This window comes from Pygocentrus nattereri, chromosome 3, assembly GCF_015220715.1.
Source record: "Pygocentrus nattereri isolate fPygNat1 chromosome 3, fPygNat1.pri, whole genome shotgun sequence".
NCBI classification, from domain to species: domain Eukaryota; kingdom Metazoa; phylum Chordata; class Actinopteri; order Characiformes; family Serrasalmidae; genus Pygocentrus; species Pygocentrus nattereri.
In genome coordinates, this window is record NC_051213.1 from 15,604,761 (window position 1) to 15,625,747 (window position 20,987).

The following is a 20,987-nucleotide window of genomic DNA, read 5'->3' on the forward strand; positions in this document are numbered from 1 at the left end:
CCCTGCTGGAGGTGTGGTCTGCAGGGTCTTCCCCGAGAGAGAGAGAGAGAGAGAGAGAGAGGGAGAGAGATAAGAGCGGTAAAGGAGCGAGTGAGGCGTCAGACTGCAGGCAGGGCGGACAGACGGACTCAGTGTAATCTGACCTTTGAAATAGACAAAGAGACGGTAAGCCACTGTTCTTCTCCGCTGTGGTTCAGCAGGAAAGTCTCCGAGACTCTTCTGCTTCTTTCGCTTTAGAGAGCCGCCAAAAAAGAGAAAGCTCGTCTTCCACAGGCGGTGTGCGTGCGAGTGTGCGCTGCTCACGCTGTGCGGCTTTTGTTGTTTCCGCTGCGCTCATAGGAACAAACAGGCCCGCAGAACGGAGAAAAACCGGTTTATCTGTCCAACTTAATTCATAACAGAAAGGGTTTCTGGAGTGTGAACTCCATCTGCCACAATCTCAACTTCTTTGTACCGCATATCAAATCAGCAGCCTTCGTCTGGGTCTGTTGTTGTAGGTTGTGTTTACAGTCATCGTCAGCAGCAAACACAGTAGTGATGCTGTGACTGGACTGATCATTGCGTTTACCAAGGTTTTATATGCGTTATACATATATTTATAACACACTGTCACACCATCAGGTACACCACACGACCACCGCTGAGAAAGAGACCATTAGATCCAGTCAGAATAAAACCTGCTGTCATTTCTTCCTAATGGGAACTGGCTTAATTGTTCTCAGTAGCGTTTCCTATAGAACTAGGGTGACCACCTCCAGGCAGACAAAATGTGGGACAGACGTAATAACTTTAAGCTTAAGATATAATGTCTATCTAATTTACCAAGAAACATTTATTCTTGCCTTTCAACCCCCCGCAAAATATGCAAAATATTAGGCCTAACTTATACAATGTTTTAACAATTTCAGTGCAAAATATTAGGCCTAACCTATAAAAAGTTGAACTATTTCAGTGCAAATAAGGTAAACCAAAATCTTTTTGATAAGAAGATTAAACAAATTTTTTGATAAGAATGGCCATCTGGGATAAAAAAAAAGAAAAACCAAACACACACATATTTTGCCTATGTGTCAACACAATCTAGATGGTAGCAGGCCAAGTGCATCCATTCCATCCCCAGCACCATGGATATCACCTTTCTGAAACACATGGGTAGCAGCAAGCCAAGCAAATATTAAAATCTAGTGTAGCAAGATGACCACAAATATATATTAAATTTTTTTACACAAAGAATGTTCATCTTACCTTAATTGTTCTTCTTCTTGAATTTATACTTTTTGTCTGACCGTTCTGCTTCCAGTAGGGTTTTCTCTTTCAATGCATAGCTGTAGAACTCCATGCAGCTATATCCAAAGTTGTTCTTGACTTGAATCTCACTCTTGATAAGATCCACAGAGCACCGGTTTCGTAGGTCAGTCCATGCTGCAGTCATCAGAGGAAAAACTCTTTCCACATGTGCATTTGTCACAGGGATGCTAAAGACAAAGGATCCAAGTACAGTCAAATTTGGTGTGTTTGTGGCTTGGAGCAATGTTGACCACTTCTCCACAACAGGAACTGTTCTCTCTTAACCTCCTGCTGGCGTGACAAAGTCACACAGTACTCTTCATAGAGTTCATCCATGTTTAGTTTATCCCTCATCTGGAGGATCTCCCCCACATCACAGAGGTGGGAGAATGTGAATTCACTCTTAAGTCCTAACACTGCCACATGCTTGTGAAAGTTGCTGTCTGAGAAGTCATACCATTTTTCAAGGTAGCTTAGTGAAGTCCTGTAGAAATTAGAGAAGTCCTGCTTGACTGTTGTTGCTTCACAGTCTGGAAACTGTTGGAGAAGTGCGCTGGTCTCAACTCCAAAAAAGGAATCTGCCTGTCGCTGCCGGAGTTTTGTCCGAAGAGTGGAGAGAATGTCATATAACTCACAGACAGTCATACTGCCCCCCTCCAACAGCAAAATAACATCATGGAATATCTTGAGTGCATTATGGAAGAAGGACAGATAGGTCTGTAACTCAAGACGGTGACCATCACTGTGTTGATTCTTTTCCATAGCACCTTTGGACAATGTTCCTCTCCTAGTGACAGAAACTGCAGGCCAGCTGACATGAAGCCTTGAGACAGCAGGCCATATACTTAGCCATCTTGTAGGTACATACCTCAGTACAGCATGAGAGTCTTGATCCACAAATTCAAACGATGATTTCAGTTCTTCAGTGCACTTTGCAGATGATGAGAAGTGACTGTAAATCTTGTTATTTGTACATTCAATGTCTATGTCCAGTCTGTCTCCAGCATATTTTGCACAATTATGCACAATATGTGCCATACAGTTAGCCTTAATAATGCCAGCATTATCTTCCTTCAGCTTTTGATAAACAAAATTTTTTATCAAGAAATATTTTTTTATCAAGCTGGGGGTCATTTGGTTTAATGAAAAACGATTGCATGGATTTGGTTTCTTGTTGTTGTGCTCTTTTTCTGTGAGACTCACATGCACCATGTCGCTTCACATCATATTCTCCGCCGTGCCCGACAGAAAAACTGCTTTAACATAAACATAATTTGTGACATAACATCACAATAAAAATAAAATATTGTCATATTGCCCAGACCTAACAGTAGCTCTGCATCATCTAAACATTCTGGTTTTGAGTCATCAAATATCAGTTTGAAATATTGGTCAAATAATACAAAATATCTGTTGATATTTTTACTCTGCTGAAGCCGATTTGATTCTGATAACATTGTGCATTTGTACTTTTTGTAGGAACGTAGTCACTGACTTTAGCCCATGAGTGTGTGGATGTTTTATAGGGAATTATTATTATTACTGTGAGTTTGAGAGTACAGTGCAGCACATCTGCTGTTCACAGCTCTTTCTTCTTCTGGACTGAGATCAATGTTGTCATTCTTGATACCTGTTTCAGCCACTCTTTCAGTTTAGGAGTTATAGTCAGGAGTACTCCAGTACTCAATGGAACTGCCCTGGTTAATCTTCCATATTTTTTGTGGTTCCTCTTTCAGTCCCTGGTACTTCATCAGTGTCTATCACCACTGCTGTTTTCTAATCTCTAATCACTTCAGTGAGTTAGTTTGCTATCTGCAACAGGACCTTAACATTTCTGTTTCCACCACTCTCTGTGGTGTGTGGGGCATTTCTTGGACACACTCTGGTGTTTCAGGAATCATTCAGAATGGCGGTCTTGACTCTTTCCAGCTGGAGGTACTTGGAGATAATAGTAGCTGATGGCCACTCTAAACATGCATCCACATCCACTCTTAGTGATTATCAGGCCATTGCAGATCAGCATCATCTTGGTATAGACCACACTTAATGTGTTACTGTCTATAAACTGGCTTCTAGTGGCCCACAGTATTTTTAATAAAGGCTCTTACTGTTGCATTGATCTTTTACAGTGCTAGGCATTTAAGTCATTTGGGTATCCATTGGTGTGGCTTTGAGGCATATACCTGCTTGTAGTTTATCCAGACAGTACTCATGTTGATCTGCTTGGTCTTGGACTCTTGGTTGACTGCTTTATCTCAGTAACTGGTCATTTGAACCTTACTCCAAAGGTAAACAATCAACCTTGTCACATCTAGTGTCTGAAATTTGATTGTTTAGTTTTATACTGAGGTTACAAATATCAAGTAGTTGACAAGAAATCGAAACATGTTCCACACTAATTAGAATCAGGCATTCTGCATGCTTAATCATTACGTACTTACCACAAACAATACTGCATTGTTAAGTACTGCATTGTTATAAACTGTTCTGTATAAAAGTGGACAAAAGTATGTTGCATATCTGAAAACAGTAGAAGTATTATGATAGTTTTTGAATATTCATAAGTCTTAATGTTTGGCATTTTTGTGTGAGTGTACTGAGTGTATTGAGTGGGTGTTTGCAGTAGTGTTCAGAATTACAAATCAAAAGTATGAAATGATTCTAGTATGATGCTAAATTAAAACAAAAACAGATTAATGGGAAACTGAAAATGAAGACATTTTGGATGTTCACAGTGATGAGCAGTAGTTCATTCCTCAATGCAATAATATAATAATAACAATTAATATCCAGAATTCTTTGTGTTTGAAATGTGGTAATCAAATCTCAAGCAGATAACTTATCAAGAAATATCTATAAATAGATCATTACAGTATGCTATTTCTCATTATAGTCTTGGATATTGAGTAAAATGTATGAAATGTATGAAATACATTTTAGTGTCAAACTATTGTATTAGTTAAAATGGACTACAAACATGATGCTGTTATGAACTTAAAAAAATGATTTCAAAACTTTGAATGCTTATGTTTATATATACGCTATAACTACTAAAATTATTATTATTGTTGTTATTAATTCAGGTCCTATATTTTGGTTGCATCTACAATCAGCGTTCTACATAAGGAAAATGTTTGCCAAAGCAACCAGTAAATTTGTGTCTGAGATTGACCCTGACGGCTGTCTGATCCCCGTGTCCCGTCTGAATGAGTTGGACAACCTCACTGTTCTGTCTTTGGTCATCAAGCATAAGAGATTCTGGTTCTGGCAGCGACCCAAGTACCTGCCAACAGACTTCACCCTCAGTGATCTTCTGCTGGGAGAAAAGGACATAGATCCAGGTACAGAGCAGATTTGAGCTAAAATCACAGGTCACTGCACAGTTGGATTTGTTCTCACAAAGTAGCGTATCGTCATTAATAATTAAGTCATAAATTAATTCATGTGAATGCTACAGTGCAACAGTGTCAGTGCTTAAAGTGTAGCGTGTCTTTTTTTTTCACAACAGGTATAATCGAGACTGATTTTCTGAAGTACAACAGCACATTAGAAAATACCACCACTGGAGGCGCAGAAGCAGGCTTCGGTTCGAGTAACATAAACGTGGCAGGAAAAGGTTCATCCAAACTAGCCTCCTCATTTGGAAACCTCAAGAAGCAGGAAGTGGATGTGCGAAAACTGCTAGATGAATCTAAAGACAGGTAAGTAAATGAGGGCTATTGTTGACGGGTGAAAACTCCTGTTAGACAAGGGGCATTGTGGAGATCTTTGTCTAGGTTTATCCTTGTATATCCTTAAACTGCCATTGGGCCACATAAAGAGGGGCAATGTGGAAGTGGAAGTGGAAGTGAGACTGCATTTGCTGGCAGAATATTCCAGCTATTTTTGTTGTGAGCTAAATCAGAAATGTGAAGGCCTGAAAATGTTTGAGAGTGTGCAAAAGTCCTGAATGTGCTGAAAAAGCGATCCCCTCACCCAGTGAACCCCCTCACCCAATGAAAGACAAAGAAATGTACATATATATACACACGTGGACAAAATTGTTGGTACCCCTCGATTAATGAAAGAAAAACCCACAATAGTAACAAAAATAACTTTAATTTGACAAAAGTAATAATAAATAAAAATTCTATGAAAATGAACAAATGAAAGTCAGATATTGCTTTTCAAACATGCTTCAACAGAATTATTAAAAAAATAAACTCATGAAACAGGCCTGGACAGAAATGATGGTACCCCTGAAAAATGTGACCAAACGGACACGTTAAATCAAGGTGTGTTCACTAATTAGCATCACAGGTGTCTACAATCTTGTAATCAGTCAGTGGGCCTATATATAGGGCTACAGGTAGTCACTGTACTGTTTGGTGACAAGGTGTGTACCACACTCAATATGGACCAGAGGAAGCAAAGGAAAGAGTTGTTTCAGGACATTAGAAAGAAAATTATAGACAAGCATGTTAAAGGTAAAGGTTATAAGAACATCTGCAAGCAGCTTGATGTTCCTGTGACTACAGCTGCATATATTATTCAGAAATTTAAGATCCATGGGACTGTAGCCAACCTCCCTGGACGTGGACGCAGGAGGAAAATTGATGACAAATCAAAAAGACAGATAATACGAATGGTAACAAAAGAGCCAAGAACAACTTCTAAAGAGATTAAAAGTGAACTTCAAGCTCAAGGAACATCAGTGTCAGATCGTACCATCCGTCGATGTTTGAGCCAAGGAGGACACCATTGTTGAAAACAAAACATAAAAAAGCCAGACTGGAATTTGCCAAACTACATGTTGACAAGCCACAAAGCTTCTGGGAGAATGTCCTATGGACAGATGAGACAAAAATGGAACTTTTTGGCAAGGCACATCAGCTCTATGTTCATAGACGGGAAAATGAAGCATATCAAGAAAAGAACACTGTCCCTACTGTGAAACATGGAGAAGGCTCTGTTATGTTCTGGGGCTGCTTTGCTGCATCTGGCACAGGGTGTCTTGAATCTGTGCAGGGTACAATGAAATCTCAAGACTATCAAGGAATTCTAGAGAGAAATGTGCTGCCTAGTGTCAGAAAGCTTGGTCTCAGTCGCAGGTCATGGGCCTTGCAACAGGATAATGACCCAAAACACACATCTAAAAACACCCAAGAATGGCTAAGAGGAAAACACTGGACTATTCTGAAGTGGCCTTCTATGAGCCCTGACCTAAATCCTATTGAGCATCTTTGGAAGGAGCTGAAACATGCCGTCTGGAAAAGGCACCCTTCAAACCTGAGACAACTGGAGCATTCACTGTTGAAGCATGTTTGAAAAGCAATATCTGACTTTCATTTGTTCATATTCATAGAATTTTTATGTATTATTACTTTTGTCAAATTAAAGTTATTCTTGTTACTATTGTGGGTTTTTCTTTCATTAATCGAGGGGTACCAACAATTTTGTCCACGTGTATATATATATATATATATATATATATATATATATATATATATATATATATATATATATATATATATATAAATTTTTTCTTTTCTTTTACAACTGTATATTGTTAAATTTTAATTTTTTAAAATAGATTTTTAAATTTACATTTTTAAACTCAATTTAAAATCTACTCACCTTCTTTGGATATTGTTTTGCCACCATTGCACTTTGTCCCCCAGCACTAAAAATTTAGGCATTCTTGTTTTTTTCCACATCGCTGTTTCTGCAATAAACAGGATAGTGAAGAGTTTAGAGTCCTCACCCTAAAATACGTTGCTGGACTCTATGTTCATATCCATTTCCAACTAGTGAAAATGTTTTTTTTTTTTGCAAGTTAAAATTAATTATTCAAATATAAAGTTTCTGCTCTTACATGTAAGAAATTTAATTAAATTGTCATCAGTCTGAAGCCAATTCGAGCAAGTAATACTTAGAATTTAACATGACAAAATGCCATTTGTACTTCTGAAATTTGACTTAGCACATATTAAATATTCTAAAATCTATTTTAATAACAACATAATAGGCCAAATTGAAACTTTTACTTATTACCATTTTGACTTGCTCAACTTAAAGAAACTGTGGATTAAAAGCTAAAATGGCTTGTTATAACATTATAATATTGTTATGGGTGCTTTAAAAAAAAGTACTGAGGTAGTGTTGCACTTATGCACTGTGAATGTATTTACATGCACAATAATCATATGATCATTTTCTTGATTTTAGCACTTATGGTTCTGTAAGCAACATATTATAAAATCGTACAACATCTTTCTTTAAATCCGATAAAGACAGCTGGATTTTATCCCAAAATTTGGGTTATTCAGTGCATGAATACTCTTAATTTTTCTACATCTGTACATGTGCAGAAACAATCACATACTCAAGACAAGCTTGAAGAGTGGCAGTATTATGTGCAACTTTCAACCATAAAAACTCTCAAATACATAGTTGCCAGTAAATATTTCTAGCTTTTGCATTGGTTGAGATGCATGTGTTATATATTTAGAAAAAAAGATCTGATTCTTGACTGGCTCATGTAGACCTGGAATTTTCCAGCTTATTTTAGAAGTGCATGTAAAGGTCCTGAATGCAATATTGTCAAAATCTGATTTTTTGCAGTTTTCTAAATATTTTGTAAATGCACTGTTAGTGTTTTAACTGAAATAAGTTAATGTAATGTAGTGTCTGAATCACAGGTATGGTGAGTGTTTTGAATCTAACACTAACCACTTAAGCATGACTTCCTGATTACCCCTAAAAAGGCCCTCCTGTTCTGCTTTTCTCAAACCCACAGCTCTGTACTAGGTGACCCTCTCAAACCAGAATGCTGTATAGGTTGCTTTGGTGACCGTTTTATCAGACCTCTGCCTGTACATTCTTCAGATAGTCAGGATTGGCTGAAACCTGTTCTTTATAAGATTGTTATAGAACATTGCTATTTACAACAATGAAACAAAGACAAATTGTGTTGCTGTTGATTTAATTAATGTGGAAAATGTGGAAATATGAATCAGGTAAATTCAGTGCATCACTTTTTTCAGCATAGTAATTTATCTTGATCAAATGCTTCTTTGGAATGGCGTACAGTGCTGGGGCTGTTACTCGGACAAACCCCTGATTTCTGTGCACAGTCATCACCACTAAATCTCTCCCCTTACTAGTTCTTCAGCTTATGAGGTACATAGCAGCTTATCATGATCATCAAAAACTAAAATGACCTCAAAAAACTAAATGAGAGCCCAACACTCTTACTATTCCGATTAACTATAAAGGGCCACCGCTGTACTTCTTCCACATTCATAACTCAGCTGGCAAAACCTAAATGTCATGGTGTGTTCTACAGGGCTGTGATCTCCAGTGCTGGTAAGATCAGACCTCAGCGTACCAGATAACATACAAAAAGAGGACAAAAATAAAAATATATATGCACTACATATCTGACTTTGGTTTCACAGCTGGACACACAATATGCAAACTGTTTTATATCAGTCTGTTTACGTACCCAAATTAAATGAACTAAATGTGACCAAATTAACCAAAGGTGATAAGTGGTTCAGCTCTGAAGAAAAGTCACAGATATATATCCCCTACTATGTCTGTCAGCAGCAACTGACTTTACTAATAGGACCAGTTTTTTATTCAAGCAATAAGCTAAATGACGCTAAGAGAAACACATGCCCTCAAGTTATAAAGCAACAAAGTATGCTTCAGACTTCAGACTTTGACACTTCAGACTTTCGAACAATGAAATGCTTCAGACAAGGCTCCACCTAACTGTCCATACCTTACTAACATTTATCATCCACAAAAGGGATATTTTAAGGAAATAGCACCAGAACTCAATGAATAATTTATTATTAATAACAATCACAATAAACAATTATTATTATTAATAGTAGTAGTAGGAATAGTAGTAGTAGCAGGAGCAGTAGGAGTAGTAGTAGTAGTAGTAGTAGTAGTAGTAGTAGGAGCAGTAGGAGTAGTAGTAGGAGCAGTAGTAGTAGTAGTAGTAGTAGTAGTAGTAGTAGTAGGAGCAGTAGGAGTAGTAGTAGGAGCAGTGGGAGTAGTAGTAGTAGAAGTAGTAGGAGCAGTAGGAGTAGTAGTAGTAGGAGCAGTAGGAGTAGTCATCTTAATATAAAGAGTTCAAGTAGTTCAAAGAGTTCAAGGCCGACTCACTGGGTTTATGACTGGACATGTTAAATATATAACTGTTGTTATGTGTACAAGGCATTTGTCAAAATGATCCAATAGGTAGCTTCTCTTTTTCAGTTAGAAAACAAATATGACCAGGTTCCTGATCTTTTCGAGTCTCTTATGTAGAGTTCTGGACATGCAGCACTCTCTGGTCCAACAGACGCGTGAGAAGCGGCGGGAGGTGTTCACGTTGGTGAAGGAGCGCATCGTGACCACACAGGTCTGCACCATTACTGAAGAGCTGCAGGAGGGGGGCACCTGCGGAGCCTTTCTGGGGCTCCCTTTACCCAAGAAGATTCAGGTCAGAGATACTGAGGGGGGGGGGGGGGGGGGTGCTGGAGCCCATCACGAAATACAGTTCAATGTAATTAAAAAAAGACTTAACTGTGTCAGCCTGATTACCCATAAAATGGGCCACTGTTCTGTTTCTACTATAGCCACTACTCTGGGAACCAAAACTGGAATGGAAAATTTATTGCCTGCACACTAAAAAAAACAAGACAAGTCTATATTGTATATTTATTCCATTTATTCCATTAAATAAAGCCAGACACAAACTGAGCAAACATTTCAGCCTCTTGCTATAATCAGTGCTTATGACGCAACTCTGTCTACCTACTCCTGTTTTTTTAAAGGACCCAAACAAATTATCCTCACCTGTGTGGATTCTGCTGGGGCCTTCTTAAAGTACAACAACTAGAGGAAATACTCAGTTGCATAGATAGAAAACAAATATATGTATATAAGTATATAGAGTACTTCCACTGTAATGTGCACTAAGATAGGACAACAGGTTAATTTCCTTAGGTCATCACTGTCTTTATTCCAGTTTTTTTGCTTATATATGTGCCTCTGTATATGTATATGATGCGTCTGTGTGTGTGTGCATATATGTGTGTATATATACATTCACCGGCCACTTTTTTATGTACACCTGTTCAATTGCTTGTTAACACAGATAGCTAATCAGCCAATCACATGGCTGCAGCTCAATGCATTTAGGCATGTAGAGGTGGTCGAGTCAACTTGCTGAAGTGCAAACCAAGCAACAGAACGGGAAAGAAAGAAGATTTAAGTGACTTTGAATGTTGCATGGTTGTTGGTGCCAGACGGGCTGGTCTGAGTATTTCAGAAACTGCTGATCTACTGGGATTTTCACGCACAGCCATCTCTAGGGTTTACAGAGAATGGTCAGAAAAAGAGAAAATATCCCGTGAGCGGCAGTTGTGTGGATGGAAATGCCCTGTTAATGTGAGAGGTCAGAGGAGAATGGGCAGACTGTTTCATGGTGATATAAAGGCAACAGTAACCAAATAACCAAGCAGAATATCTGAGGAATGTTTCCAACAAGTTGTTGAAAGTATGCCACGAGGAATTAAGGCAGTTCTGAAGGCAAAAGGGGGTCCAACCTTTTACTAGCATATTAGTATACCTAATAAAGTGGCCACTGAGTTGTGTGCACACAATGTGCGTGTGTGTGTGTATATATATATATATATATTATACACACTGCTCAAAAATAAAGGGAACACTCAATGAAATGAATGAAATATTCTCATTGAATACTTTGTTCTGTATAAAGTTGAATGTGCCGACAACAAAATCACATCACATACACATACACAGACACACACACACAGTTCATGTACAGTGCGAAGAGTCCTTCTGTGTACCTCTGTAAAGGACACAGTGATAATCAGTATATCTTTTGAACAGAGTAATATTTTATAATAAAAAAGGACTGTTTTAGAAAACATATTTTTCCTCATAATAACCCAAGTAAAGATTAGCATAATCAGGGTCCATAGTGGACCCCATAGCATTGCTGTAATTAATATCTGTAATAAATTCAGTAGGGAGACCATTGTCATCATTACATTGACTAAGAAAATGTTTTGACTAAGAAAATGTTTTGACTAAGAAAATGCTTTGATCATTGTGTTGTACTTTAAAATGATTTTGGATATATTTGTTTTCTATCTATACAACTGAGTGTATCCCCTAGTTGTTGTTCTGTCACTTTAAGAAGGCCCCAGAAGAATTTATACAGGTGAGGATAACTTGTTTGGGTCTTTAAAAAAGGGGCTAATAGAGCTGCTTCATGATTATAGTAAAAGACTGAAATATTTGCTGAGTTTATGTCTGGCTTTTTGTTCTCTATATACATTACATCTCTATATATTTGTTCACTATATACATTAAGGAAGATGTATAGGAGCCCAGAAACAAAGCCAGAGGTTACAGAGAACCTAAGACGTGAAGAGGTCAGCCTGGAGGAGTGGTGTAGGATCACTGCATTGTTATTAATGCAATCCTCCTGAAGAAATGATTCCTTGAAGAAAATAGTTTATCCTTTTTATGGGAGAATGGGCAAATACTTTGACACATTTGTTTTATGTTCAAAGAACTGTATTTGCATCAACAATTTATATTCTGCTCTGTCGTATATAACATTTTAGTTATAATTCTAAACTACTTTTTTATTCTAGACTCATTTATAATGCATGGTCTTACCTGTAGACTTTTAGTCTCCTTTTTTTGATTTGTCTACAGGTGTCTGTGAAGAATGGCAGCCACCAGTCTGACAGTAATGTTTCAGTAGAAATCCCTGCCAAGACGGCCCTCGCTTATTGTGTGATTGATCTCAACGTGAAGTCCACAGGTCATTTTGGTAATGTGTTTTTGCTCGGTTACATTTAAAGTCAAACTGCAGAGTACTGAATAGAAATTTTGGAACAGACATAAAAAGATAAATTTCATGCTAATGTCATACCATGGCAGTTTGATTACAATTACGACAAAGATACATGTTAGAATGACAAATTAGTTTGCACTTCAGTCAATTCCATGTATGGTGGTACACCATTTACTCTGTATTCAGACCTTTAGAAAAACCTAAATGCAGTAAAGTGCACAGTTTTGGTCTGACCACTGCAGCCTTGTGTCCACAGAGCTGTGCCTGCTGCCAGACACATATGGTGGCTTTGTGGTTGACGGGTCAGAGAAGACATGTGAGAACAAGGTCTATGCAACACCACCTGAACCACCAAACAAGCAGCTGCAGAGAGGTAAGAGCTGGATTGGGGAGATGAGAGTTATGGAGAGCTATGGTATGGAGAGTTACTCGTAAACAAGGCTGTATAATTAATCCCATATGAGCATCACAATGTTGAGCTCTGCAGTTCTGTGAAGAGCACATTTAATTTAGCAGCATTCCAGTTTTATCACAGTCACAGCAGTTACGAATAGCACTTTTTGCTCAGTGAGTAGTTTAACAAATCAGAGGTATTTTCACTACATTTGCTCAGAGCACACCGTACAAAGGCCCAGAAGTACTGCCTCCGCACATGGATGCCACGTGTTGTACAGATTTGTTCCTATTATACAGTGTGTGCCAGACTGTCCTAAAAACTGTTACAGTTTATTACCACAATAATTAAGGTGACTGCGATTATCACTTTAACCAGAATAATGCAGTCTTGTGATTTAGTTCTGGCTAGTTTTATTCTACCATGCCTAATGGGCAAAATGTACTGGTGCATATTAAATCACTATTTTATAGCCTCCCACTACAAAGCTTTTTAAGAGCCTTCCTACAGTAAAAAGCCAAATGAAACTGTTAGGGCAGCCTTCTCTATTCAAACCATTTAAATCCTACATTCAGCTGATACAAGAAACACTAGCAGTGGCTTTCTCTCTTTCTCTCTCTCTCTTCCTCTCTCAGAGTTGGATAAACTGCAGTCCCAGTTTACCTTACTGTCAGGGCTTCCTGCCAGCATGCGCTCGAGCCTCTTCCAACAGCTAACTCTCCTCCTGAAGGACAAAACAGCCATCAGTGCACTGGACCTTGCAGTAAGTAAAAATAGGGCATTTTTATGCTAATCAAAGAGGAATATTTAATTATGCATGTTTTGAAATAAGTACCATTACTGAGTCACAAAAAAAAGCCAAAAACAAACAAACAAAAAAAAACCCTAGCATACAGTGTGCATGTGCTGCTGTGAGTCTGAAATAGTACAACCCCAATTCCAGTGAAGTTGGGACGTTGTGTAAAACAAATAAAAACAGAATACGATGATTTGCGAATCCTTTTCAACCTGTATTCAATTGAATACACTACAAAGACAAGATATTTAATGTTCAAATGGATAAATTTTATTGTTTTTTTCAAATATTCTCTCATTTTGAATTTGACGCCTGGAACATGTTCCAAAGAAGTTGGGACAGGGGCATGTTTACCACTGTGTTACATCACCTTTCCTTTTAACAACACTCAATAATGTTTGGGAACTGAGGACACTAATTGTTGAAGCTTTGTAGGTGGAATTTTTTGCCGTTCTTGCTTGATGTACAACTTCCATTGCTCAACAGTCCGGGTCTCCATTGTCGTATTTTGTGCTTCATAATGCGCCACACATTTTCAATGGGAGACAGATCTGGACTGCAGGCAGGCCAGTCTAGTACCCGCATTCTTTCACTACGAAGCCACTCTGTTGTAACACGTGCATAATGTGGCTTGGCATTGTCTTGCTGAAATAAGCAGGGACATCCCTGAAAAAGGCGTTGCTTGGATGGCAGCATATGTTGCTCCAAAACCTGTATGTACCTTTCAGCATTAATGATGGCTTCACAGATGTGCAAGTTATCCCTGCCATGGGCACTAACACACCCCCACACCATCAGAGATGCTGGCTTTTGAACTTTGCGCTGATAACAATCCGGACAGTCCTTTTCCTCTTTGGCCTGGAGGACACGACATCCACGATTTCCAAAAACAGTTTGAAATGAGGACTCGTCAGACCACAGGACACTTTTCCACTTTGTGTCAGTCCATCTCAGATGAGCTCGGGCCCAGAGAAGCCGGCGGCGTTTCTGGGTGTTGTTGATATATGGCTTTTGCTTTGCATGGCAGAGTTTTAACTTGCACTTGTAGATGGAGAGACGAACTGTGTTCACTGACAATGGTTTTCTGAAGTGTTCCTGAGCCCATGTGGTAATATCCGTTACAGAATGATGTCGGTTTTTAGTGCAGTGCTACCTGATGGATCGAAGGTCACGGGCATTCACCGTTGGTTTTCTGCCTTGTTTGCAGAGTTTTCTCCAGATTCTCTGAATCTTTTGATGATATTATGGACTGTAGATGATGAAATCCCTAAATTCCTTGCAATTGCACATTGAGAAACATTGTTCTCAACAATGTTGTTCACAAAGTGGTGAACCTCGCCCCCTCCTTGCTTGTGAATGACTGAGCCTTTCAGGGATGCTCCCTTTATAGCCAATCATGACACTCACCTGTTTCCAATTGACATGTTCACCTGTGGAATGTTCCAAACAGGTGTTTTTTGAGCATTCCTCAAACTTCCTAGTCTTTTCTTGCCCCTGACCCAACTTCTTTGGAGCATGTTGCAGGCATCAAATTCAAAATGAGATAATATTTGCAAAAAACAATAAAGTTTATCCGTTTGAACATTAAATATCTTGTCTTTGTAGAGTATTCAATTGAATATAGGTTGAAAAGGATTTGCAAAGGATTGTAGGTTGAAAAGGATTTGTTTTTATTTGTTTTACACAACGTCCCAACTTCATTGGGTTGTAAAAATCAGAGGTGTCGTTCCATTTTATGGACATTTTTTTGGACCGTGTCATACGTCTTTATGTATTAACATCACACACAGAGCCTCAGAAAGAAGGTTTGGCTCAATGTTTAGGTCTCAAATGCAAAATCAACATTATACTGATGAAGATATGATGACAATAGTAGGAAATTTACTGAACCCCAACAACCAAGATCAAGATCTTCAAATCCCCAAACCTCACAAACTGTTGCTTTATTGGCTTGAGTTTTTTACAGAACTATGTTAACTCCTTAAATGACCTGGACTGACCAGTGGGTCCAAAGTTTTATTCCACACTTGTATAACCTAAGAATAAGCCAGTTTGTGCTGTAGTCCATGTGGTTCTTGATTAAAAAGTATGTAATAAACCTTAGTTAAATTAAGGGTGCACACTGCAGTTGAAGTCCCTTAATTTCCCTTAAAGTGTAGCTACGATGAAACAGCTGTTATCATGACATTAACATATGAACAGCCTATGAATTCCTTATGTATGTGATGGGTTTATGTCATGTTCCCACAGTTAGAGGATTTGTATAGTGGTAAGAAGCCTGACCTCAACACCTTGGACAATGCTGCCTCTCTGAAGGCAGCCGTGCAGACCACGATAGAGCTGCTGCAGGGCAGTAAAGGTGCAGATCAGGCTCCCCTGAAAAGCACTTCTTCTGAAGAACAGCTCGAGCCCTCTGCCCTCACTGCCACCCATGTCATCACAAGTGCCTTAGAGGGTGAGTATGGAGCAAGTAAAAAGAAATTGTGCCAGTAAACTATAAGCCTTTTTTTTTCCACTGTAGAGCAGAATATTTACCATGGTCATCACAGACTCGTGTGAACAGTTTCTGTTTCTTTTCCCATCTGCTGCGCTGCTAAATCAGGACTACAAAATACCTAAGAAAACTATGGTGGGGACAGGAAGTGAAGCAGTGCATCAACAGTGGTCTTTCATATATGTAATATTCAGAGTTGTGCAGAATACAGGGTGATTCAAAAAGATTCATTCGATTTCAAAGCACCATATTTTTACAACAGTGAGGCACCTAGAAACCAATCACATACCAACTGAAAGAGGGGGTCATGGAGTTTCTGACTGTCACCGGAAGATGGCTCCCTTCAGTCAGCAAGGAGATGAGCCCCTGAGCAGAAAGCGTTTTGCGTTCTCTACTTCAATAGGAGTGAATCCGTCATAACTGTGCAACGTGATTTTCAACAACAGTGAGCCTCCAGCAGCTCAGAGCATTCGCCAATGGTTCCACAGCACTGGATGATGTCCGAAATTGCATTGAAAGAGCTGTGAGTAGTGACATTCGACATGCTCAATCGAGTATGGGGTGAATTTGACTATGGCGTTGATGCTGTCCCTACAGCTGGAGGAGCTTCATATTGCGCACTTGTAAAATTACATAATAAACTTTATGCTCATTTAAATAATTTACAATTTACGGCATTGTTCTGTAATGATTTGCAAGTGAAATAAATCATTTTGATATCGGATGAATCTTTTGGGAACACCCTGTACTTTGAAAAAGTTGTGATGGCTGATTAGTGAATACATTTAGGACATTAATGTATTCTATTACAACACAAAAAATAATGCATTTAGCATATATTTAGACTACATTTACAATATCAACAAAGCTCATGGGCAAAAAGTTTGCTGTTTTCAATTTTACCCATTATTCACACTATTCCTCGCTGTTACTGCTTAGTAGTTTTTTCTTCATGGAATGATTTAAATGTTTGATGAATGGTGAGTGTATATTCATAAATATTATTTAGTAACAATTCAGAAAATGAGCAAGTTTAATTATAAAGTGGGTGGCTATGTGATTTTCAGTTACTGATGCATGTAACCTCACCAACACCAAAGCTTAGCTCATCACTACTGAGGATCAGATCAGTCTTTATCAAGTCAACTTATGCTTTAACATTTCATAGTTTGTAAAGAAGCCATTTGTTGAGCTCCTCTTTAGATTCCATCTAACAAGCATATTTGCTGCAGGCCGTGCACAGATTTTAAACTAGTCAATGAACAACCTTTAAAAGGATGTAGTGTTTAATATAAAATATTCCACAAAAATAGTCAAAACTTTAGAAAGTACTCTGACTACTGTATTTTCTAAATATAATATGAGCTGAATACACAATTTCTGTATTCTGAATACAGTCCCAATGCTTGTATTATATATTTGCGTTATATCCCAATCCAGTGCTTCATTAAATTATGCTCATTATGTAATTGATATTAACAAGTCTCTGTGGTGGCTGTGAAGGTGTCAAGGAAAAATATGGACCCAAGAAATTCTTTTTACTTTTTATTGTTTTTATGTTTATGTGAATTGTGAATATGACTTCATTCTAATGTACACTGCTCAAAAAAATAAAGGGAACACGTAAACAACACAATATAACTCCAAGTAAATCAAACTTCTGTGAAATCAAACTGTCCACTTAGGAAGCAACACTGATTGACAATCAATTTCACAGCTGTTGTGCAAATGGAATAGACAAGAGGTGGAAATTATTGGCAATTAGCAAGACACACTCAATAAAGGAGTGGCTCTGCAGGTGGGGACCACAGACTACTTCTCAGTACCTTTGCTTTCTGGCTGATGTTTTGGTCACATTTGAATGTTGGTGGTGCTTTCACACTCGTGGTAGCATGAGACGGACTCTACAACCCACACAAGTGGCTCAGGTAGTGCACCTCATCCAGGATGGCACATCAATGCGAGCTGTGGCAAGGTTTGCTGTGTCTGTCAGCGTAGTGTCCAGAGGCTGGAGGTGCTACCAGGAGACAGGCCAGTACACCAGGAGACGTGGAGGAGGCCGTAGGAGGGCAACAACCCAGCAGCAGGACCGCTACCTCCGCCTTTGTGCAAGGAGGAACAGGAGGAGCACTGCCAGAGCCCTGCAAAATGACCTCCAGCAGGCCACAAACGGTTAGAAACCGACTCCATGAGGATGGTATGAGGGCCCGACGTCCACAGATGGGGGTTGTGCTCACAGCCCAACAACCCGATACTTGGCATTTGCCAGAGAACACCAGGATTGGCAAATTCACCACTGGCGCCCTGTGCTCTTCACAGATGAAAGCAGGTTCACACTGAGCACGTGATAGACGTGATAGAGTCTGGAGACGCCGTGGAGAGCGATCTGCTGCCTGCAACATCCTTCAGCATGACCGGTTTGGCAGTGGGTCAGTAATGGTGTGGGGTGGCATTTCTTTGGAGGGCCGCACAGCCCTCCATGTGCTCACCAGAGGTAGCCTGACTGTCATTAGGTACCGAGATGAGATCCTCAGACCCCTTGTGAGACCATATGCTGGTGCGGTTGGCCCTGGGTTCCTCCTAATGCAGGACAATGCTAGACCTCATGTGGCTGGAGTGTGTCAGCAGTTCCTGCAAGATGAAGGCATTGAAGCTATGGACTGGCCCGCTCGTTCCCCAGACCTGAATCCGATTGAGCACATCTGGGACATCATGTTTCGTTCCATCCACCAACACTACATTGCACCACAGACTGTCCAGGAGTTGGCGGATGCTTTAGTCCAGGTCTGGGAGGAGATCCCTCAGGAGACCATCCGCCACCTCATCAGGAGCATGCCCAGGTGTTGTAGGGAGGTCATACAGGCACGTGGAGGCCACACACAATACTGAGCCTCATTTTGACTTGTTTTAAGGACATTACATCAAAGTTGGATCAGCATGTAGTGTGTTTTTCCACTTTAATTTTGTGTGTGACTCCAAATCCAGGCCTCCATTGGTTAATAAATTTGATTTCCATTGATTTTTGTGTGATTTTGTTGTCAGCACATTCAACTTTGTACAGAACAAAGTATTCAATGAGAATATTTCATTCATTCAGATCTAGGATGTGTTATTTGAGTGTTCCCTTTATTTTTTTGAGCAGTGTATATTGTGATAAACTCACTGCCATGGTAGTTTAAAAATTTGCTTAGATGCCTAAAACTTTCACACAGTACTGTGTGTGTGTTTGTTTATTTATTTATATATTTATATATATATATATATATATATATATATATATATATATATATATATATATATATATATATATATATATATATATATATATATATAAAACCCACACACACACGGATGCTATGAAAGTATGGTTTGCTCTTTTTTTGTCATATCCTGTAAAGTTGCAGTCGTCATAATAAAATACAAGTTATATAAAGAATTGGTTTCTTCTAGAGATGACCGATTCCACTCTGTCAGCGCTCGAGTCCTGCTCCTCACCCTCCTCCATACAGGCACTGCACTCCCTGGTGAGCACTGTCTCTCTTCTAGAACCAGTATAATTTTTTGTGAAGATCTCTTCATTTTATTTAGATTTACTATTTAATGGCTGTGTTACTTTATATTATAACACAGGTGCAGAATGTAGTAGAAAACCGGAAGTGTTCCCTAAAGGACAGCAGCCTGGCAGTGTTAGCTGAAGAGGATACATACAGCAAAGTCAAAGAGCTCTTTGGCTCCTCCAACATCACACTGTGTAAAGAGGAAGACACAGTCTGTGCGGAGATCGGCAGCCATCAGGGACATGTTCTTCTCATCCTGTGCATTGCTATCTGTGGTCTGGCCTCTTTAGTGACCCCCGTCTGACTGGGTGACTGTTGGAAAATGCACATCACATTACCAACAACAAATCTCTGTAAATGTGAATGCTTTAAAATAGACCCATAAGCTTACCTTTTCCCCAAAAAATAGATTTAACAAGTCATTTCACAAGGATTGATAAAATGTAAGACAGCCAATAACTAAAATCCAGTTGCTAATTTGTAATCTGAAGGTTTTGTAATGGAATTTATATACTGAATTTTATACTGTAAGAAACTTTTACTAGTTAAATAATGCTTTGTTTATTATTGTGTTATTATGCATTTCTACAGTAAACATTACAAGTCCACACTTTCCTTAACACTGAATTGTAAATTTTTATTATAATTATTATTATTATTAAGAGAACTTCCTGCTCAAGAGATGTGCTCTACTGCAATATTTTTATAAGAAGTGTGTCAGTTTAAAGTTTGCAGGCAGAAAATTTATCCTTGCCTTAGGGCTACACCAAAATGCCTGGGCCAAAAATGGTTTGTTTGTTTAAATAAATAAATAAATAAAAATCTATGCCTTTGATCAAAAGAGAAAAATGGCTAAACAAAATTTGACTGGGAAAAAAAAAAAACTCAAAATGAATTAAAAAAAAATATATATAGATGTCAGATGTCAGTCCAGCATGTCCTTTTAGTGAATCACTGTTTTCCCTGGCTGTATGTGTGTGGACAGATGTAGACAGATTTAGACACACACACCTCTGTAGTGCTAGCCCCAATTTTTGGGGTTACACAAAAAGTATGGTTTGTAACATTGGCCATTTAGCCTACATGTGATGAGAGTTACAAAAAAAAAAAATCAAATTAATTTAATGAACAGTTAATGTCAAAAACACAGGTTTGTTATTGTAAAATATGCGTAAGTGTACATAACAGAGACAGAAAAGCAACAAACACAGGATTCTCAATCTCTGCTACATTGTAGTTTAGTATTTTCCTTTTAACACAACTCTGTTCAACTCCAAAGATAATGAACAGGAGCTTAAAAGGGTGCACTGCAGTTGAGAGGTTATTAAATACTGCAGTGCTGTGGCCCAACAGGAATTTAGTTTGAGAACCTCAGTCAAAGATTCAACACTGAACAGTAATAAATTACCAATTATCATATTCAATAGCTGAATCACTACAGCACACTGTTCCTACCATAATAGTCTGACACGGTTTCATCTTAATTGTTAGGTTCATCTTCCTAAAATGGGTGTTACTCCCAGTTATTTACTTTTACATATGAGATTTTGGGTAGCTCAACAGACCACAGTTAAGGGAGCTTCTCA

General features: G+C 38.7%; 1 protein-coding gene across 2 annotated transcripts; it reads left to right on the forward strand.

Moving 5' to 3' along the window:
• The first annotated feature begins 56 nt into the window (after window positions 1-56).
• On the forward strand, window positions 57-20,173 carry gsdmeb (gasdermin Eb). 2 transcript variants are annotated; one of them, XM_037536811.1, is made up of 10 exons: window positions 57-165; window positions 4,371-4,628; window positions 4,796-4,988; window positions 9,592-9,766; window positions 12,019-12,136; window positions 12,417-12,533; window positions 13,190-13,317; window positions 15,601-15,805; window positions 19,295-19,368; window positions 19,475-20,173. In XM_037536811.1, exons 2-10 carry the CDS (start codon window positions 4,418-4,420, stop codon window positions 19,703-19,705), a joined length of 1,452 nt encoding a protein of 483 aa, XP_037392708.1. In that variant the 5' UTR covers window positions 57-165; window positions 4,371-4,417; the 3' UTR covers window positions 19,706-20,173. The 2 variants fall into 2 exon arrangements, with proteins under 2 accessions (XP_037392708.1, XP_037392709.1); XM_037536812.1 differs by having other exon boundaries at window positions 12,019-12,127.
• The last annotated feature ends 814 nt before the right edge of the window (window positions 20,174-20,987 follow it).